Source organism: Pseudorasbora parva, chromosome 24 (assembly GCF_024679245.1).
Source record: "Pseudorasbora parva isolate DD20220531a chromosome 24, ASM2467924v1, whole genome shotgun sequence".
Classification (NCBI taxonomy): domain Eukaryota; kingdom Metazoa; phylum Chordata; class Actinopteri; order Cypriniformes; family Gobionidae; genus Pseudorasbora; species Pseudorasbora parva.
Window position 1 is genome coordinate 14,573,388 of NC_090195.1, and position 21,615 is coordinate 14,595,002.

At 38.4% G+C, this 21,615-nt stretch overlaps 1 protein-coding gene across 1 annotated transcript in view; it reads left to right on the forward strand.

Moving 5' to 3' along the window:
* Positions 1-21,615, forward strand: part of ctnnd2a (catenin (cadherin-associated protein), delta 2a) — a 396,135-nt gene that overhangs the window by 323,983 nt on the left and 50,537 nt on the right. Inside the window, exons 17-20 of the mRNA XM_067434320.1 lie at positions 2,250-2,367; positions 6,011-6,196; positions 15,088-15,261; positions 21,410-21,560. Coding sequence (XP_067290421.1) covers positions 2,250-2,367; positions 6,011-6,196; positions 15,088-15,261; positions 21,410-21,560 — 629 coding nt within the window. The remainder of the gene's footprint in view (positions 1-2,249; positions 2,368-6,010; positions 6,197-15,087; positions 15,262-21,409; positions 21,561-21,615) is intronic.

Sequence of the window (21,615 nt, forward strand, 5' to 3'; positions counted from 1 at the left end):
TCTCATTTGCACAGAGACATTGAATGCATTACACCAAGTCCTAGCCAGACACGTGTTTATTGTGTTAGCTGCTTGGCCTCTATTTTTGTCATGCTGAGTAACTGGGTTGCTAAATACGATTATACATCAGCATGTCCACCATATTGCAAAGGTCACAGTTGATTTATACACGCATTCAATTCAAGTTCAAACGTTTGGGGTTGGATTTTTGTTTATTGTTTTTGAAATAAGTATCTTATGTTCACCAACGCTAAATATATTTGATTAAAACAATAGTGTAAAAGCTGTAATAATGTGAAATATAGAATTTAAAATAACTGTTTTAATATTTTTAAGAAATGCAATTTATTCCTGTGATAGCAAGGCAGTCTTCAGTGTCACATGATGCAGAACGTTTCTTATTATCATCAATGTTGAAACAATATTTTTTTGTGGAAACCATGATACTTTTTCCAGGGTTTTTTAATTAATTGAAAGTTAAAAAGAAGAGCATTTATTTGAAATAGAAATCTTTTGTAAATATGTCTTTACTGTCACTTTTTAAGCTTTGTAAAGATGTATCGCTCATGTCTGTGAGGCATAACACTAAAATAATTTTAAGATGTTTTACACTGTCATGAGGAAAAGCAGCAAAACACATGGGCGGGTTCTTCGAGTACAAGGGGTTAAATGAATGCTTTATTGCTGAATAAAAGAAAATAACAAAAAAATGACCCAAAACTTTTGTCTACAGCTAATAGTCATGCACATGTTTTAATGCACATTTTGTACATAAAACATTTTGTGGCTTGTTATTTGTAAAAAAATATGCGTAGAAACAATTGAGGAAACACATTTCCATATCCAAGACAGGCACGTAAGAAGTCATGTGACTAAATAAATGATTGACCAGAATTGTCAAATGAATGTTGTCAATCTACCCATAATGAAATCTCAGTGGTCCACAATCATCTTTAAACCACATTTTAAATGTAGAGGGCCCTATTATACCTGGCACAATGCGCCGCCAGGCAAGTGTTTGCTAGTTTCTTCCCGACACAGTTATAATTTTCCCGTCCAGCGCCACGTTGTTTAAATAGCAAATGCACCATGGGCGTGCTGGTCTGAAAACGAGGTTTGTTCAGGCGCATTGTTGGTGCGTTGCTATTTTGAGTCAACTGAAAACAACTGCGCCATTCACTTTAGACCAGGATTTTATTGGTCAATGGTACAACGGGGTGCATAAGTAATATGCTCCTATAGGTAAGTTCACCACGTGCATACACTCTGCTTATGACACACAGGGACGGACAGCAGCACACAAAAATTTTTAAATATTAAAAATTATAGGATTCCTCTCTAGAAAAGCGTTCAGTCAAATTCCGCCATGTAAAATGCGAATCCATGGTGCAAGCGCTACTGGCTTTTAAAGGGAATTGGAGATTCGGATTGGTTTATTGCACGTTACACCCAAAACACACCGATGACTTATTAAGAAACTAGGTGCAAACCCTTTTGGACCATGCGCCTGGCGCGCAGACCATTTTTTATGTCGTTAAACTAGCGAAAGTGTATTCGGATTCGGCCATGCGCTTCAGACATTGCACTCTAAAATATGTTCTGAATTAGCCGATATGATGATATTTGAGTGTGTACAGAAAAAAAATGCTAAAAACTTACAGCTGTTGTATCTGTTTAGGTCAGAACACTGTGTTCATGTGTGGCCAATAAGCTTATTACATTCGTCCGTATTCAGCAGTGTACACCTGATTGATTTTTTTTAATAAACAAAATAATCAGAATCCTTAGTGGATTATCCATTTGAAATGATGCCAATATCCATTTCTTTCTCTCCCACTGATATACCGTCTAACATAAAGAGTCAGATATCTAGCTGTGCCAGTGTTTCTACCCCCAAAGATTAATAGATTCATTTATTAATACATGTCAGAGGTGGGAGGTTTGGAGCGATTTGTTTGAATGACTCGTGAAATGTGAGAGATTTGCATTTTGTTTGTCACAGTGGTTACGGTATAACATAGTTTCTATCCCTGGAGGGAATCTGCACCCGTGTGATTGAATCTCCCTGATTTAATGCACTCATCACTGACCTGTGCTTCCTTCTCTCCATCTCTCTCTCTCTCTCTCTCTCTCTCTCTCTCTCTCTCTCTCTCTCTCTCTCTCTCTCTCTCTCTCTCTCTCTCTCTCTCTCTCTCTCTCTCTCTCTCTCTCTCTCTCTCTCTCTCTCTCTCTCTCTCTCTCTCTCCCAGGAATGTGAGTTCAGCAGGAGAGGAGGCTCGGCGGCGGATGAGAGAGTGTGAGGGTCTGACTGACACGCTGCTTTTCGTCATCCAGACTTCCCTCGGAAGCAGTGAGATTGATAGCAAGGTATACTTTCCTCTCGGGATCTGTCCATCTCTCCCAGTGCTATGAAAGCAACCTGTTGTAAAAGTTTTTTATGTGTGTGTGTACCGGTGCGTGGACCGCTCTGTAACAAATAAACAGCTCTGTGGTTGGCCGCTCTCTGAAGGTTGCGAAGGCTCGCTCTTCTAAATGGCGTTCTTTAATCATGATTTAACTGCCAGCCCTTCGTCAGGCCCAGCGTGCTAATAGCAGAGCGGGGGGGATGCATCCGTCCTAATGAGAATTGAAGAGCAAAGGGTGTGGATGTTCGAGCGTGGCACAGTTCTTTCCCCCTGGTCATTTTCAGACTTTCCCACAATTCTCGCTGTCTAAATCCCCCTGTGGCGCACTCTCAACCGCCGCTCTTCACGGTTTCCAAATGCACAGTATGCCTAATAAAAAAACAGTGTACTTGAATTTCTGCAATAACTCTTCAGCTTTTATTGCCTGTATGTGGAGGGTTTTGAACTTCCTCAAAGTGTTAAAGAAATAGTTCAGCCAAAAATATAAAATAATTTATCTCACTAGCCAGGTTTCCATCCAAGGATTTTTTTGCTGATAAAGGTTTAGCTCATAAAAATATTTACAGATATAGCTGATGGAAAAGCCAGTTATCGATATTGTTTTGCAAATGTTGACACAATTTTTTTCCATTTAAATGTCAATACTTGTTGCGATGTCACAAAAAATAGTTGGAAGCACTTTTTGTAGGTGTTTACCTAAATTACAAATTGGACAGTTGAAGACTGGAAAAATGTTGCCTGGTCTGATGAGTCTCGATTTCTGTTGAGACATTCAGATGATAGAGTCAGAATTTGGCGTAAACAGAATGAGAACATGGATCCATCGTGCTTTGTTACCACTGTGCAGGCTGGTGGTGGGGGTGTAATGGTGTGGGGATGTTTTCTTGGCACACTTTAGGCCCCTTAGTGCCAATTGGGCATCGTTTAAATGCCACGGCCTACCTGAGCATTGTTTCTGACCATGTCCATCCCTTTATGACCACCATGTACCCATCCTCTGATGGCTATTTCCAGCAGTATAATGCACCATGTCACAAAGCTCGTATCATTTCAAATTGGTTTCTTGAACATGACAATGAGTTCACTGTACTAAAATGGCCCCCACAGTCACCAGATCTCAACCCAATAGAGCATCTTTGGGATGTGGTGGAACGGGAGATTTGAGCCCTGTGCATCCCACAAATCTCCATCAACTACAAGATGCCATGTAGAATTAAGGCAGTTGTGAAGGTGAAAGGGGGTCAAACACAATATTAGTATGGTGTTCCTATAATTTTGTCATTTATCCCCAGTTTCTTAGCATGAGAATGTCCAAGTGTAATAAAAATGTAAATTTTTTGAAAAATTTAAGAAGTGTTCTATCAAACGATACCTACCTTTTCCCACTCCCATCAGCGCTTTATTGGAATTGCGCTCTCACGTTAATTTGCCCTGTTTAGTAATTCTGGCCCTATTTCTGTAACGTTTCCTGTAAATGCACCTATAAATGCAGCCAATGGTTACTCCTTTTCTTCTTCCTAATGAAACTTTAACTCCTTTTAGAGCACTAAGCACTCTTTTTTTTAAATCCATCATTGTGCTTTCACAGATTACAACTGCTCAAAAAGCAACGTCAACCATTTCACTCAACACATTACCTTTGAAAAAGGGCAATCACCCTAATCACTCCAATGTCTTTATGTCTGGTGATTTGCCATGAGCTGTTTTCGCCAGGTGTTGGCCCAGCAGAGCTATAATTGCTGAAAGCATGCCGCCCGTGGTCTTAATGTGCTGTTAACCTGTGGTTGGTCAAGCTCTCTCCTGTTGACTGTTGCATTTAAAATTAGGACCTTCTAAATTGCTGCCAGTAAGAGAGATGGTGTTGCCCCCAAATGTCGCCGTGTGGAATATTCATTATGTCACAGATTTCCACAGAAATTTCCAGTTTCGTTTTCCTCAAACACCATGGAAAAAAGCAAAGTCATTCTTGTCTGGCAGATTATTAGCTCTGTCTTTCTGACAGAGAAGGGCTGTTGTAAGTCGATATGTTTCCGTACGTCTGAAATGCCAGTGCATAATTCTCAGAGCATTTCTCTGATTACAGTCATTATTTCTGTTTTTGCAGGGCATGGTCCTCCTCATTTAATAATGGGGGGGAAAATAAAAACATGGAGATTGTGAAAAACACTCGTTTTTCATCATCATTTTGCATGCATTTATTTTCTATTTTCTGCTGTCAAGCATTGTGCCTGCTCTGCTGTGTCTCCTTGTAATACCCTGTTAAATGGAGTGTGAGCCGATGGATTTGGCTGGTCATTTTTCCCCATCTGCGGGTATATCCTTTAATCACATTTAAATGGGAGACCGTGTCAGACATATAATTAAGTACTTTCATATACTTAGTGCCAATGCGGCCTACACTCCCAGCCAACACTCTAAGAAAGATGAGACAGAGGAAATAAGGAAGGAAGGCGAAGTTAAAGAGAGACATGGACAGAGGGGGTGGGAATAGAAGTACGTCTTGAAATAGAAGCTAGGTTTTAAACACAGAAAGACGTAAACTTGTTGCCATTGACCTGCCATAGAAATGTCAGCATTTCCTGGAATACAGGGCCTTCAAGATAAAAAACTACTAATACTTAAGAGGCTGTACGAAACTATCTCACATGCCAGAAGTCTGCACTCCAAAAAATTAACTGTTGAACGAACTTAATTAAATTAAGGAAAACCTTGCCACAAAATGTAATTTTGCTTTTCCAACTAAATCTAATTGGTTTGAAATAATTTGCTGTAATCTTGTTGTATGAACTTAAAATAATTTAGTCAAAACTACTAAAAAAAATAGTAGGATAAAGAGGGGTAGAACTGGTTACAATATTGAGTCTATGGGAGCTGTCAAATTCATTTATTTTCTTTATTTCTATAAAAACTATTAGTCAAAAACACTTGATCACTTGCTAATTGTAACATGTAAGTAATGATCAAGTAAAGCATTTCTGATCACTATCATTAGCACAGTTATAGCTCAATGAGAACAGCACCGCCTAACCATAAGGTCTACACTTCACGATAATGGTAACCTAAAAAAAAAATCGACACAACATAACACAACTTTTAAATGTCAAATATAACATTGAAAGTTACCAGGTCTTTTCCTTTACTAAAAAAAACTTTACACAGCACTTCATTTCAACAGTTACTCTCCTGGTCCATCCCTATGCAAAGCATGCTGGGAACTAGAAATGTACTTCCCAGTTCAGTCAACGCAACGCAACATAAATTATTCATGTAGCCCCAACACAAATGGTTTAGGTTAACTTAACGTTTTACAAATTTAATTTTATTTAACATAATAAAATTGAGTAAAATGGCAAGTACATAAGAAAACTGAAGATTTGTGTTGTTTCAGCTTATTTTATTTAAATAAACTGAGCTGAACGGCTAAAAAAGGAGTGCATGTAGAGTGCTGTCTGTGGGAGCGAACAAATGTGTGTGTTCTCCCGTCTTCTGTCCAGCATGAATTGAATAGATGAAGTTTGGCCCCTTTGGCCAGATGGGCTCTATCAAGTGCTCAGTGGGGCTAGACTAATACCTGCCCAATATCTGTCTCTCTCCTTCTCTGTCAGACCATAGAAAACTGTGTATGCATTTTGAGGAACCTCTCGTATCGGCTTGCAGCTGAAACGTCTCAGGGACAGCAGATGGGGACGGACGAGCTGGACGGCCTCCTGTGTAGCGATGCCAGCGGGAAGGACGGAGAGACCTCGGGCTGCTGGGGAAAGAAGAAAAAGAAGAAGAAGTTTCAGGACCAGGTGGGCCGTTAAGTGCAGCATTTACAGGCATTTGTAGCTGTGATGTGACCCTTACCTGCTGACAATAACTCAAACACATTTTGCTTGGGAATCAAGGTTCAGAGTAACATGAAAGAGGCATTTAAAGTCAACATGAAATCCAAAATGTCCCTTTAAAGTTCCCCTATTATGCTATTTTTAAGGTTCCTAGTTTTGTTTTGATGGTCTCTTACAATAGGTTGACATGCATCAGAGGTCAAAAAACACTTATCCACAACTACAGCTACAAAAACAGCTATATTACACACTAAATTAAAGGTTTGTTATTATATTAGATTTATTATATTAGTTTAGATTATTAGCATAACACGTTGTGTGTACATCAAGGTTATTTTCGTAAACGAAAACTGAAACGAAGACTAAAACTATTGGTCAAAAAACATTTTCGTAAACTGAAATAAAATTAAAAAATCTGAATAAATAAAAAACTAAAACTAAACGAAACTAACTACTCTTACTAAAAAACTAACTGAAATAAAATAATAATTAGCAAAAATAAATATTAGTTTTCGTTATTAATAAGCCCTATTTAATGTGGTGGAAAATCTGACTGTGGCGGTTGAGGGAGTGTCTGAATATTGCGCTACGGCGCGTGAAGTGATCTGAGGAGGAGATTTACCGCTGTCCTGTGACGGACGCGTGCAGACAGTCAACACGCTAGTCCTAAACGGCAGTTCACAAAGAATCAACTCGTCCGTGGCAGTGAAATGGGAAATAACACAAGGTAATGAGATGCACGTTGAACTTCTTTTAACTTAAGCTCACTGTTTTAGAATGCCGTTTCTTACGTGACGATAGACGCAGGTGCAAAAGTCAGCAACTAGTAGCAAGTAGTAGCCTACTGTGCGTTTGAGATTTCATGTTTGCATAATATTGACAGGCTCAAAGGTGTTATCATAATCATTTACTTCTAATAATATTATTATCTGTGTGGAGAGACATTTCCCCACAAAGTAGGGAATACCAGGACACACACACACGTTTGTTTCACTATAAGTGAGGACATTGCATGGACTTCCATTGATTTTATATCAGGTTAATGATATTTTATATCCCCTAACCCAATCCCTAAACCTACCCATCCCAAGAACGTGCAAAACAATAGATTTAAATAAAAACATGTTTTGGCCGATTTATAAGCCTTTTTAACTAGTGAGGACATTTGACTGGTCCTCACTAGTTAAAAAGGCTTATAAATAATAATAAAGTTATCGTAATATTTTACTAGATAAATGAGGACATTGGTCCCCTTTACAATTATAGCACAACACACACACACACACACCACAACAGTGTGTGTTGGCTGTATTCAGATGACTTTAGCTAGCCTACATTGTACTACTGAGGAAATTAAAATAAGCTTTTAATTGTTTAACAATATTTCATCTTTGTTATGAATGAGTTTGTCTGGAATATTTCATCTTTGTTATGAATGAGTTTTTCTGGAATTTATAATTTTTACTTTTATATTTTACGTTGCATTTATTTTGTTCTTTAAGATAGATCCTCTGAGTATTAGCCTATGTCAAAAATATCAAATATAATTTTTTTAATATCAAAATATAATTTATTTCATTTTTAATCTCCAGATCGTTGTTTGTATAGGTCATAGTTTGACTCAAGCTTTTTTGCTCAAAGGTGAAGACCCAACTTTATGCATGTTTTGTAAGACCTTCCTGGGTTTAAACAATAATGCTTGTTTATCAAGTGATTTCACTTAAGGAAGTAAGATTAAACTCTAATCTGTGCAAACATTAAACTTTGCTGAAATTAAAAACATTGATTTGGTCTCTACACTTCATTATGGTAACTCTGCTAAACTATAATTACTAAAACTAAAACTGAAACTAAATAAATAAAAACTAAATAGAAATGTATTTGCAAAATAAAAACTAAACTAAAACTAGCAAAACCATTTGTAAAACTAACTAAAACTAAACTGAAATTTGTAGCAAAATTGAAAACGATACTAAAATAAAAACTAATTTCAAAAAGCAAAACTATAATAACCTTGGTGTACATCAGCTGTACACGCGTTATTGTGGTACTACACTCTTAAAAATAAAGGTGACAGGAAGAACCAAAAATGGATTTTCCTGGTGATGCCATAGAAGAACCATTTTTGGTTCCCCAAAATACCGTTTGTGAAACGTTTTTTAGACAATAATTTTTTTCGAACCATTTTATAGTATAAAGAACCTTTTTGCACTACAAAGAACCTTTTGTGCAATGAAAAGGTTCTTTGGATATTAAAGGTTCTTAATGGAACCACACACCCTGCCAAAGAACCATTTAAGAACCTTTACTTTTAAGAGTGTATGTGGAATTGAATTGTGTTGAGTGCACTCAATAACATCCACTATGGTTTCGGACACCACTACAACTAGCTGTCCCTTCACATAATGCCCTATTTGAGGGTATAGTTTGAGAGTTTTCAGATTCAGCCAAGGGCTACAAGCTGACAAGACACACCTTGGAACAATCAGACTAATCAACAGGGAAAACTACAATGAACTACAAACATGGCACTAGAAACAGGAAATGCAAGTCATGGGGAAAATATAACAGACTTGAGAGACAGATGCTTTATTCCACATTAAAATGCTTTTCTGCTTTTGAAAGCGAACTGAGCATAAATTAGCTATTCATATTCTGATAAGATCTAACACAATTAGCATTTTCTACACACACACACAGCCCTTGTCACCTCAAAATAATCCCAGTTTATGTTTCAGTGAGTTCCCCAAATAACAGATTTACACAGCGTCCTTTAATCAATTGCTTCCTCTCCAATTGTAACGCTCACCACCTACACAGAGACACCGTCAGACGGTGAGTTTCCCCAGTGACACGCTCTACGGCTGATAAATCGCAGTGTTTGTGGGCGTCAGACTAAAAAGAGGAGGAAAAAACCCTGCCTTTTTACAGGCAGCTCCTCCATAGCTGAGGAAACTCTTCATTAATCTCACACAGGGAAAGTCAGCCGGGATCCGCGGAGGGGAGCGTGGAGGTGGGTGAGCGGTTGTGTAACACAACTCCCTCTGGAGATGTCCCGATCCAGAGGAGCTATAAAGCTAATAGCCAGTGATATATACTGTAGCCATTGATAGCTGAATATAACCCTCTATAATTTTGATACTAGCTAAAATAAAACCTGCGTTTGCTGCAAGAAAGCGATGTCCGTCACAACACACTCCAGTTGCTACATCCCTAAGAAGAAGCAGTCAAATTTTTAAAGCAGACAGATTTGAATAATACATCAAAGCTATTGCCCTGTTGAGATTATGACAGCATAGACTGTTGTATTAAACATAATTTGGGGATAGTTTGCGATTTTCTTTTGCAGTTGAACATTCTAGAATGTTTTTTCATCATTCATTTCTTCAAAACCCGTACATACGTTTGCAGATCTGTTTTAGGATTCAGTCTGACTCTTCCAATTCAAGTGTCTCTTCCAATCAGATTACAGAAAGAAAGGAGATGCAAGGATATTCGCCTATCTCTGTTGACGGCCATTTCTCCCCATTACCTAAGGTGGCCTCTGGTATCATGTGCTGGACCTTCTCCTCAGCCGAGACGTTTTGAAAGAGGACACCTGGGCCTCCGGGCAAGAGAAGGCTAATGTACTCTGTTAAATCATTTATCACTAAATGGCATTGAGGTAGCCCAGGAAACCAGAGCGTGCTGCCGCGGCTCTGTCGGGGCAGGGCAGTGGCGTTTAGCGTAGCTAATTGACTGAGAGGAGAGAGTATGTAAACCAGAGCGATTTCAACCCACCGAGCACCGATACCCTTCTTTGAGTTTACTTTGAGAAATGGGGCATGGAGTGCTCATTACTCTCAATGCTTGCTGACAAGGAACGGGCAAGAGAAAGTTTTTGATCATTTGAGATGCTTATTTACGCTCTGATAGTTCAGAAGAAGCATTAGGATCACATTGTCATTTTTAGATTTATATTAACTTTCATTTTCGTGCTGAAGACTAGCATTTGAGCAGTTTTGACTTATTTAAGATGTCACATTTTAGAAGTCATCAAATCAAGCTAGGTTTTTTTCATTTACTAAAGCAAAAAATAGTGGTTCACACCAGAGTACAGAGGCTTAAAGGTGGGGTAAGTGCTATCTGGTAACCATTGTTGTTATTTCAAATCACCAAAACAAACACGCCCCTACCCCCAGAAAGGGTCTCAGGCATAGACAGTAAAAGAAATGGACAGAGCTATCCCATTGACTTCAACGGCGGAAAATGAAGCCAATCAGAGGCACTCACTTCCTTATGGCTTAGCGAACTGCGCAGGCTCAGACTGAGCTTGACGACGTAGATGTGACGTAAGCAAATACGTCACATCTAGTAGTAGTTGTGGAAAGTGAAATCTGAATCACGTTGTTTAAATATTTTCTCCCGTTGCTTTTGGCTCACTATCAGCTTCTCCCCATTCTTCTCCCTTGACTTTAAAAGAGTTTGTTTCCACGTCCCCCCGACTGTCTCATAGACAGTAAAAGATTGCTTCTGAGCGTCTCCTCCTGTCTATGCGGTAATTTCTCAACTGTGCGACAGAGTTGGTAGTGAGAGCGTTGGTAATGGTGCAATCGTTAGCCTATTTTTACAAAAACAGCTTCTACGGGGCGATAGTGTAAGATACAAGGTAATGGAGCCTTTTATGCATTGTCGTGTTTCTTTAGAAATAAACAATGGACAAATGGAGTCTTTAAATGCCTCAGATGTAAAGTTATTCACTGTCAAAGTGACTCAAAAATGAATGGGAGTCAATGGGATGCTAACAGCAGGTGATGGCTTGGTTAGCAATGGCCGCCCCTATGGGTGGAACGCTTTCCGAGTGTTAGATTACCCCCTTGGTCTCAGCCCTATTTTGATAGCTCCGCCCCACACATACGTAACCCAGGCAACGACTATGGCAGAATCTGTGTGTAACTAATCCAGGTCAAATTTTCAATGAAAAAGTGAATATCCCTCACAAAAACACAAACCGTTCTCATGAACAACTCGATAGAATACGAGCCGAGCCGACAGTCCAACTAACGAACGTATTACAATTATGACCAGAGTAGAGTTATAGCGATCACAAAAACACACACAAACCGTTCTCATGAACAACTCGATAGTACACAAGCTCGATAGTCCAGCTAATGACATATTACAATTATGACCGGATAAGGGTTATATAGATCATGAAAATAGGAAATAAACATATATTAGGAGTATAGTATCTTACTTGTTGGACACATTTTGTGAGCTGACGTTTGAAACAGACAGTGAGGAGGTTTAGATGCTCCATACGGTGTGGAAATGAACGGGTCTTTATCATCGCTGAAGCGAGCGACAATACGATTGCTAATGGACAAACAAGCGAACATGACACACGAGCATATTCAAGTAAAAGCCAGCATATATGTTACGGCTAATGTCCGTCCTGTGTGACTCGTGTGTTTTAAATAATGACGTACACGGAGCTCTCTTTTCACCATCAATAGTAGACACACCTCTTACCTGCTGATTGTATACAAGTTTGTTATTGCACTCGGCCCGTGTCCTTTTTGTAAAACGGTTTTGAAAAAGTGTTAATAACCCCACCTTTAAAATGTACAATAGTAATGGGTCAAAATGACAAATATGGATGTGCGAAATGATACAGATCTAAGTCTAGTTCACACAAAGATACAAGCATGCATTTTTGTATTTTCATGAACGTGTACATTATTTTCCATGACAAGTGGTCATATGTGTAGCCATCAAGTAATATAATATTGGTAACACTTTTAGTGTTTTCGTTACACATATGTGTGTACAGTAACTATAGAAATTACTATAATTTATGCATAACTTCATGCAACTAACCCTAAACCAAACACTAATCCTAACCCTTTAAGTTCATGTAGTTCATTAATATTACTCTTTATTTAAATGTATACATTTATTATTATACTATAACAAGGACACCTTAAAGTGTAACCAATATTTTGTGTAAATATGTTTTATATAATTTTTATTTTATTTTTTACAAATATCATGATTTTCTTTCATGATTTATATCATGATTTATATCAAATATCATGATTTATATCAAATATCATGATTTCTTTTAGCATTTTTTAATCATCATCATTTTCATACAGTTACTCAATTTTACCTGAAGTAACTTCTAATTTCTCTTCTAATTTCTCAGCCTTTTAATATATATATATATATATATATATATATATATATATATATATATATATATATATATTATTGGCCTTGGTCTACAGGTGTTATCTTTTGTATTTTTAATATCTGCTTGCATGTTGGCTACATCTCACTTTGTCAGACAAAAGTTCTCCAAATATTAATTATGTTTTAAAACAAAACTACTTTATTGCTTGTGTTTTTAAATAAATAATACTTTTTTGAAAATCTTCAAAGGATTTCAGCATTTTTTTTCTTGGTTACACCAGGATTGCATCCCCTATATTTTTATTCAGAAATTTTAATAAATGGGTTTAATAGGTTTAGATTTGATAGATCTGGATAAAAATGAACTGCCGTTGACCCTGATGCTGTGCTTTTTCATTAAGTTCTGAAAATAGTAATCAGTAGCAATTGTATAACACCATGTCTACATTAGGTGCGACCTTTACAAATCCATTTGTCCTGTTGTCAGAAGTAGAGGCTGAGTACTGATGAGTACTATTAGCCTGGATGCCAGCCGAACTTAGCCCCGCCCACAACATTTGAGCTCTGGAAGTTCGGTCTGAACTCTGTCGTGGAGCAACTATACTCGACCCAGAGCTGTTCGGACCAATCAAATTATCAGGGCGGGCTTTATGCGATGATAGACAGATGATCAACAGTAATGTAATCATCTACGTCACCAAGTGCGCTTGGGTTGAATTCATTCTAATCCTATGTGGAGAATTTGTTTGTATATGCATTCAGATCGTTTATGCTCATCTTCTATCTTTTCCAGCATGCATGCAATTGAGTTCTGTTGACAACTGTGCGTAGCTCAACATACACAACATACGGTTGATCTATCCGATTGAGTGCAAAGACATTCTCTTTCCTGGTTCAGTTGAAACACACTCAATGGAGCAGTATCAGATCACATTCTGACTAGAATCTGAGTATGGGGACCTCAGGCTAGAGTACTATACATCTGAAATAGAATCAGGCTCCAGTTTATTTTTGGGGACTCAAAACATCACATCTCACACACGTGTTGCACCATTCACTTCTGAAAGAGACACTGTGTAAGGCTAAATGAAAGTAAAATCTTGCACTCACTGTTTGCATATAGTGAAACCGCAGATTAAACCAAGTCTCCTCTCAAACTCTCTCCATTTTTTTTGCGTTCACCGTATGGAAAGAGCCGCAGCCTCACGGGGGCTTCTCCACCCTCCAGCAGTTGATTGAACAACAGAGCTTCTCCTCAGAGCTGGAACTGAGGGAGATGAAAACAGACTCATTAATAATGAACGGAGAGTGAGGCTGAGTGCCAGAGCTAGTTTAAGATGCTGAGGTATTTCACAAGTTGCTCTGCCAGAAAGTAGGTCAGCCTGTGAGACCAGCACTTTTCAAACTGACTCACCCACACGCCTCAGTCAGCCGAACACAGGCTTACAGCCCGTCATTCCTGCAGTTCTGGGTTTATTCAGGACCAGATTTGTCAGGAGATCTCCTTGTGCTGTGTCTGTGTGTGCGGGCAATCGACTTTTGTCCTATACAGAATGACAGTGATTTTAGCTCAGGAGTTTGCCAGGTCGCTGTGCTGTAGGTCGGTCGGATGCCTTAATGTTATCAGTGGCAAATCTTAAAACAAAAGATAAATAAATAAAACAAAAAAAGTGTTTCTTGCCACTAAAAATGAACACTCTGGAGGGGCAAATGTTTGTACAGTACTGCATAATATCAGGATGAAGAGAAATGGACGGATGGACGGACGAACGGATAGACAGACAGACAGACAGACAAACACTACTGTTCAAAAGTTTGGGCTCACTATGATTTGTTAAAGAATTTAAATTCAGCAAGAGGCATTAAATTAATCAAATGTGACTAAAGATATTTAAAAAATAAATATTTTTAATTCAAATTTGATTTCAAATATTTTTAATTAATATTTTAACCTAATATATAATATTTTAAATAAATGCTATTGTTTTACCTTTGTATTCATCAAAGAATCCTTAAAAATGTTTGTTTTTTTTAAATATTAAGTTGAACAAAACATTTCATATTGATATTAAGAAGAAAGAAGCCTGAAGTAAAATCTATGGAAGCCCGTTTCCACCACTAAATAAAAAAATATAAAGAGTAATTGAAACTTTTATTTCAGAATTCAGCCTTTTTTTCTCACAATTGTGAGTTGTAAAGCCCCAATTCTGACTTTTTTTTTCTTTTCAAAATTTTAAGTGGCGGAAACGGGCTTCCATAAAAATCAGCTGAAAATTCTGCATTCTTATCACAGGAATAAACTACATTTTAAAATACATTCAAAGAGAAAGTTAATAATAAGAAGAAGAAGAAGAAGAAGAAGAAGAAGAAGAAGAAGAAGAAGAAATCATAATATTTCTGTTTTTACTATACAAATAAATTACGCCTTGATGAGAAAAGAACTCATTCAAAAACTTTTTTTAAACACTTACCGACCCCAAACTTTTGTATATACAATTCATACAGAACAGTAAAATCCTCACAACAACATTAATTTCTCAGTCAGATCTCATGTTCTTGCTATGTCAAATAGCTGCATGTTCAATGTGAACATGCCTTTTAGATGTTAATGGTGATGGATTTTGTGTGTTTCTTCTTATCTGATGTAGTTGTTTTTCATGTCACACTCTTTGTCTCTGTAGTGGGATGGTGTGGGACCGCTGCCAGATACTGCTGACCCTCCCAAGGGGATTCAGATGCTGTGGCATCCTTCGATTGTAAAGCCCTACCTCACCCTCCTGTCTGAGTGTTCCAACCCGGACACGCTGGAGGGGGCCGCCGGGGCACTGCAGAACCTGGCTGCCGGGAGTTGGAAGGTAAGCCCTTCTGCCCTAAGCTTGGTATGCAAACACATTGTTGTTTAAAATACAAATAGATTAACTGATATTTACGTGTCCGCATTCATCATTGGTTTTGCTTTGTGGATTTAATTCTTATGACCCATGTGAAATATATAACAAATTTTTAGGTTACGTCTACATTAATCCGGATACGTTTGAAAACAGCAATTTAATTTCAAAACGCTCGCTGTTCACACTAGCATTTTCCAAAAGTTGCTTATCCATATTGAAACATCTGAAAAGGCTTAAATCACCTTACTGTGCATATGTAAAACGTCCATGCATATGCTAATAGTCCGGGAGATGAAGAGAGAGCAGTCATAATACATTTCTCTGTATTCTTCTGGCATGATCATTTTACTTAGCCTAGAAATCTAGACGCACCCTAGCGGCAGCAAATCTGATCTGCCCGCGAGTGTCGTCTAGCAACTCTCAATACACTTCTGAGCTGTAAAAGCTTAACTCTGGTCGGGCCAATCACATCGTGTATAGAGTCAGTGGGCGGGGCTTAACATAATGACGGCCGAGTTGCGCTTGCGTGCTTCTTCTAGTAAACACAGAAACTGGCGAACGCCGGTCTTTCGATTCAGCTTTGACCGTGACTCTGGAAGACTTGGAGTTAAGCTTTTCTCTGAGAAAAGAACAAAGAACAGCACGGAAGTCATACTTAAGAAGGGAAGATGTGTTCTGAGTTTTGCCGACCGGATAGGCCGAAAGGTTAATCTTTCTCTGCTTGGTTGTAGCGCTATCCAATTGCATCCAATTTTTTACAATATGAAGACAATATGAACATTTCCATTTAGCAACACTATGAAAGTGTATAGCAGGCACTATGGGTACAATATGCATCAATTTCAAATACCTCCGTTTTCACAGTCAATGTAACATTTTACAAAGAGGTGGTGATGGTGAGGATTAGTATAGGGGGGCAGAATGTATAGTTTGTATTTACTGTCAGCTGTAAAGTGTAAATTGAATGGCATTTGTATTTATCACAATATTTATCACAGTGGAAGCCAATGTTTACTTAGGGTTAGGGGTTCTTTAACAAAATATTTATATATTTATTTTTCATTATTGATATCGGTCTCTGAGTGCAAGAAAATTTATACTTAGGGTTGAGGGATTTAAGCATTAAAACTATTTAAATAATTTTTACAAATATTGAAATGTTGGTTACACTTTATTTTAAGGTATCATTGTTACAGTGTAATTATATATTTAAGTACCAAGTAAAAAAAAGGTACATGTACTTACTATTTAGGGTAGGATAGGGTTTGATTGAGGGTTAGTTGGATGAAATTATGCATAATTTATGCATAATAATGCATAATTATGCACTGTAAAATAAAGTGTTGCAGAAATGTTTGTTTATTGATTTTTTTTGTTATTTATTTAATCATTTTTTATATTTTCTTTTTAATTATTGGTATTTAATGTCAGTGGAGACCCATGTATATTTAGCATTAGGGGCCTTTAGAGAATATTCACAAAAAAATGATTAAAGGGGGGGTGAAATGCTGTTTCATGCATACTGAGCTTTTTACACTGTTAAAGACTTGGATTCCCATCCTAAACATAGACAAAGTTTCAAAAACTAATGTTGGACGTTTGATGGAGTATTTCTGTGTCAAAAATACTCCTTCCGGTTTCTCACAAGTTTCGGAGAGTTTTTTTCGAGTATGGGTCTACTTGACGTTAAAAAGAGCGGAAGGTCCTTGTATGGGCCGTACGGGCTCTTCTCCCGGTAGGGTGCGCGCGCGCGTGACTAGAGCACGCTGTAAACAGTCTCTCAGCTGCAGATCCAGTCGTCCGTGAACACTTATGTGGCGCGCCGCCTCCACTTTATTCCTATGGGTGATGTCGAGCGACTTCAACGCTTCAGCACAGCATTCCGGGAAGGCAGCGCTGCATTTGAACCGATTTGAACGCAGAAATGACGGGAAGCTTCACAACATCGTTTCAGTTCCGTCTCAAAATGGATTTACACGCCACTGCTGTCACAGAACTTCACCAAATCAGACCAAAGAAGTGTGTTTTTGACGGAGCGGTCCCAGCGATAAAGGTCCTGCTTTGGAAGCAGCCGGTGAGTTAACTTAAACTGCTTCAAATGTCTGTGCTGTCGGCTACGGACGCATGAGTAAACATCAGTAAACGACACCATCGCGTGCTTCGTCATTCAAATGCTCTAACGGTTACTCCATTGTTGTTCTGTATAACGTTACAGTATTCTGACGTGCAAAACCGTTTTGCTTGCTACTTCTAAGGTTTAGTCGCATACAATAGTCCATAAACCGAATCATGTCCTCATACACTGCGAGTAAAGACACAGAAATGTGGAGAGGCCATTAAATACAGTAACTTACATACCACAGAGACGGACGTCCTGATGTTGCCGTTTCTCCTGTTCAATTTATTTCTCCCTCAGATTTGATTGTGGATCATTATCTGTATTAGCTGACATAGCGATGGGTTCCTCCACGCTTGAGGACGTCACCGCTTTGCGCGCTTGTCATTCTTTAGCTCCGCCCACTCGATACGCCTCCAGGCGCTCGGTTTTTTCCGGAAAGACTCGGTACAGCCTATATTTCTTTTATAAATATGATAAAACTAAAGACTTTTCGGAGATATGAAGGATGCAATACTACTCTATAGGTACTCAAGATTGACATGAGATTGACTGAAACTGAGTGTTTCACCCCCCCTTTAAACCATTTTTATGGCTCAACGTATTACATTTCATAGCAACATGCAAAGAACTACTCAAAACACCTTAGCATAGCAACTTCTTTTCAGTGAAGGGTATATGTGCTAAATTTATTGAACGGTGTGAGGAGAAATGGTGTAATATTGCATTTTTCCTGATCTGAAACTGGTTGCTTTTATCATATGGTTATAACCAAGACAATCTCCCGCTTGGCTTCTGCTTCTCTCTTTGTTCTCACATCCTTTTTACCGTCTCTCAGCGACAAAAGCTTGTTTTACCTCTGTTGCTGGAGAGCTCTAATCCACCCGATGTGCTCTGCAAGATCAATACTCTCAGATGGAGACAGATGCAATTGGATTGGATTGGTTTTGAAGTCTCATAACAGGTTTAGACCCCCTTCAAGAAGTTAAATGAAAGCGGCGTCCCTACGACCCCTTTCTGCACCTGCAGGGCATCAGGTTGTATACGTGTTTGTGGTTGGGTGGAGTTTGTAAGAGAGACAAACGGGAAAGGAAAGGAGAGAGGAAGAGACGGAGTCTGTCAGCCCATTTTGTCCAGTTCACAAAAAATGGCCGCTGTGTTTGTTCATCTAGAAGAGCTGACATTGAGCCCTGGTCTCTAATATGTGTGAACTAAGCTCTGTTTATGTTTTCAAAATCCATCTTGGACTCTGGGATTAACAAATCCCACACCGTGAGTTGTAGAAAATGGAAACAAAGCCCTTAAGACAGATCAAAAAACACTTATGCGAGAAGAAAGCTTTGTCATCAAGAGCTCCTTTTCAAGTACATTTTCAAGGATATTTCTTTTATCGCATTACTTTTAGCACCAATACAAGTGGCAATGAACGTTAAATTCCATTTGTGATATATTTTACCTGATTTAATACAATCTCAGCCAATCTGGCTTCCAGCACAACTCCACAGAAAGACAAGAGAAACTAAGCGTCAGACACTTGTCGTGGTCACGACTGGTTAGAACAGAAATGAAACAGATTGCTTGTTAGACACCATGTTAGGCAGCATCCTAACGGCAGAGGAATCTAACAAGTGATCGATTTAAAACTCTCTACATGTGCAGCGTTCAAGAGTCTCAACTATCAAGTTGATTTTAATAATTTTTGGAGTTTTAATATAGCTTGGATTCAAATAGGCAAATCATAGTCTATGACTGGATCTTTATTGCATTGATTTTTTAATATTTCTAGTATGTTATATGTGTAGCAACAGTTCTTCTAACACTTATGAAGTTTGATGAAGTTTGTTTCTTCTCATTTCTTAAAAAAACATTTTAGGAAAACACATCATGGACATATTCCAGGATGACAATGTCAAGATTCATCAGGCTGAAATATAATAGTTGGGAGGTAGTAGCATGAAGAATCGTTTTCACACATGATTTGGTATTTTCATCAAGAAAGGGTATCTCAGGATCTCCATCAATTAGGTTTGGAAGATCTGTTACCAAACATATAACATGCTAGAAATATAATAATCACTGCGATAATGATCCGATCATAGACTCTTAAAGGGTTACTTCAGCGATTAGCATATGGCTTTGTATCAGTAGAAACCCTGGAGTATATTCAAATGATTGTGCTTTCCCCCCTCATATCCCCCTGAGACAAGAGATTTATGCTTTTTATTTCTGGAAAAATTCCTCCTATGACGCAAATTGACGATATTTGCATCATCAGAGGAATGGTTGGCCAAAGGCTAAAGACTACAGCCAGCAGAGGGAGCCATTTCCGCATGTTTTGAACCCACACATGGGGGATGGAGATCACACTCAGAGCTCAGCTCGCAGCTGCAGGCTCTTATTTAAACGGAGCTATGGTGAGCAATGTAAGTGTTTTAACTTCTCAAATTAATTTCTATGAAAGTTAAGCTTGCAAAGGCATGAACTGAAATGCGCCAGACTGAACTCGCGTTGTGAATGTATGCCGCGAGTGTAGTCGCGATTACCTTAGCTCTCACCATGAGAGCTCATTCAGCTCATTTATCTGACTCCTGCAGTTAGTGCTCAGTGCTGTGATACTCGCGCGGTGACTCACTCATTATATTGAACAGACACATTCAGGATTTAATTGTAGTGTCTGTTCTCCAACTCAGTCACAGTAATCCAGTAGCAGTGGCTTTGGGAATGGCCTCACAGGGCAGCGAAGCATTCTGGGAATTGTAGTCTTTCATCCCCATGAGACAAAAATACATTTTCTGTCTTTTCTCAGTCTAGAAAGCACCAAATTCTAAAATAACATTGATGTTTAAATACAGTTTAAATACAGATTCATCTTTCCAGCGCTGAAGTACCCCTTTAAAAGAGTTAGTTCACCCAAAAATGGTATTTTGAAGATTATTTGTAACAAAGCAGATAGAGCAACCATTGACTACCATATTATTTTTTCCCTTCTATGGTAGTCAATGGTTGCTCTATCTGCTTTATTACAAACATTCTTCAAAATATCTTAATTTGTGTTGCAAAGATGAACAAAGGTCTTACTGGTTTGGAACGACATGAGGCTGAGTAAATGATGACAAATTTTTTTTTCAGCATATACCTTTCAGCATATGCCTATTTAAATCCAAAGAGCCCTGTCTTTGTTGATTTTTTGGCCGGGCAGTATATGTAAATTGTAAAATATGTTACTATATATATAATATATATATATATATATATATATATATATATATATATATATATATATATATATATATATATATATGAAACTTAAAAAAAGTACATGAACTATAACTCTAAGTAGCTTATTTATGATCAGTATTTTGCTATACGTGATTAATCTTTTCAACTCACTTGGTAATGACTTGCATGTGTGATGACATAGGTAAAGGTTTTGAATTTGTGCAAAATGAGGTATCTTATTAGAGTAGTGTTTGGAAGTCTGGAGTTCTCCTACTGTATGTGTGTAAATGCTGTCTAGGTTGACAGTTTACGAGGCTATGGGACAGAGCCTATTTGTCATTGTGTTTTTGTGTCTCTTTTTCTTATGCACACATACAGAGGTCATCAGAAATGAGGAATGTGAGGGGATGCCCTCTGGGCCGTATGCTGCAGTCTCCCCTGTTGCAACAGAAGTGCCGAGTAGCAGAGAGTCTAATCTGAGCTGACACTCCGTCACTGATAAAGGCTGATCCCACAGCTGGGGTCATACATAGAGAACCTGAGAGAGCAAAAGCTCTGAGCTAGTATTAGTCTTTCACTGTAACCTGGGGAGTGTGATTACACTGTCAACGGAGAGCTGAACCAAAATGAGACACTTTATTATATGAAGATGCACTTCATTATTTTCTAAACATTGTTGATATGTCGAAATATATATAGTTAGAAAACTGTAATAATATCCAGCTATGGTGTCATTGTCGTATCTTATCCCTGTTTATTTGTGTGTGTCTCCCCTAGTGGTCAGTGTACATCCGTGCGGCGGTGAGGAAAGAGAAGGGTCTGCCCATCCTCGTGGAACTACTGAGGATAGACAACGACCGCGTGGTGTGTGCCGTCGCTACCGCGCTCAGAAACATGGCCTTGGACGTCAGGAATAAAGAGTTAATCGGTACGGTCCTTTTTCCCCCCTCTCTTGACTGTCTTCTTTTATTTTATCAGCCACT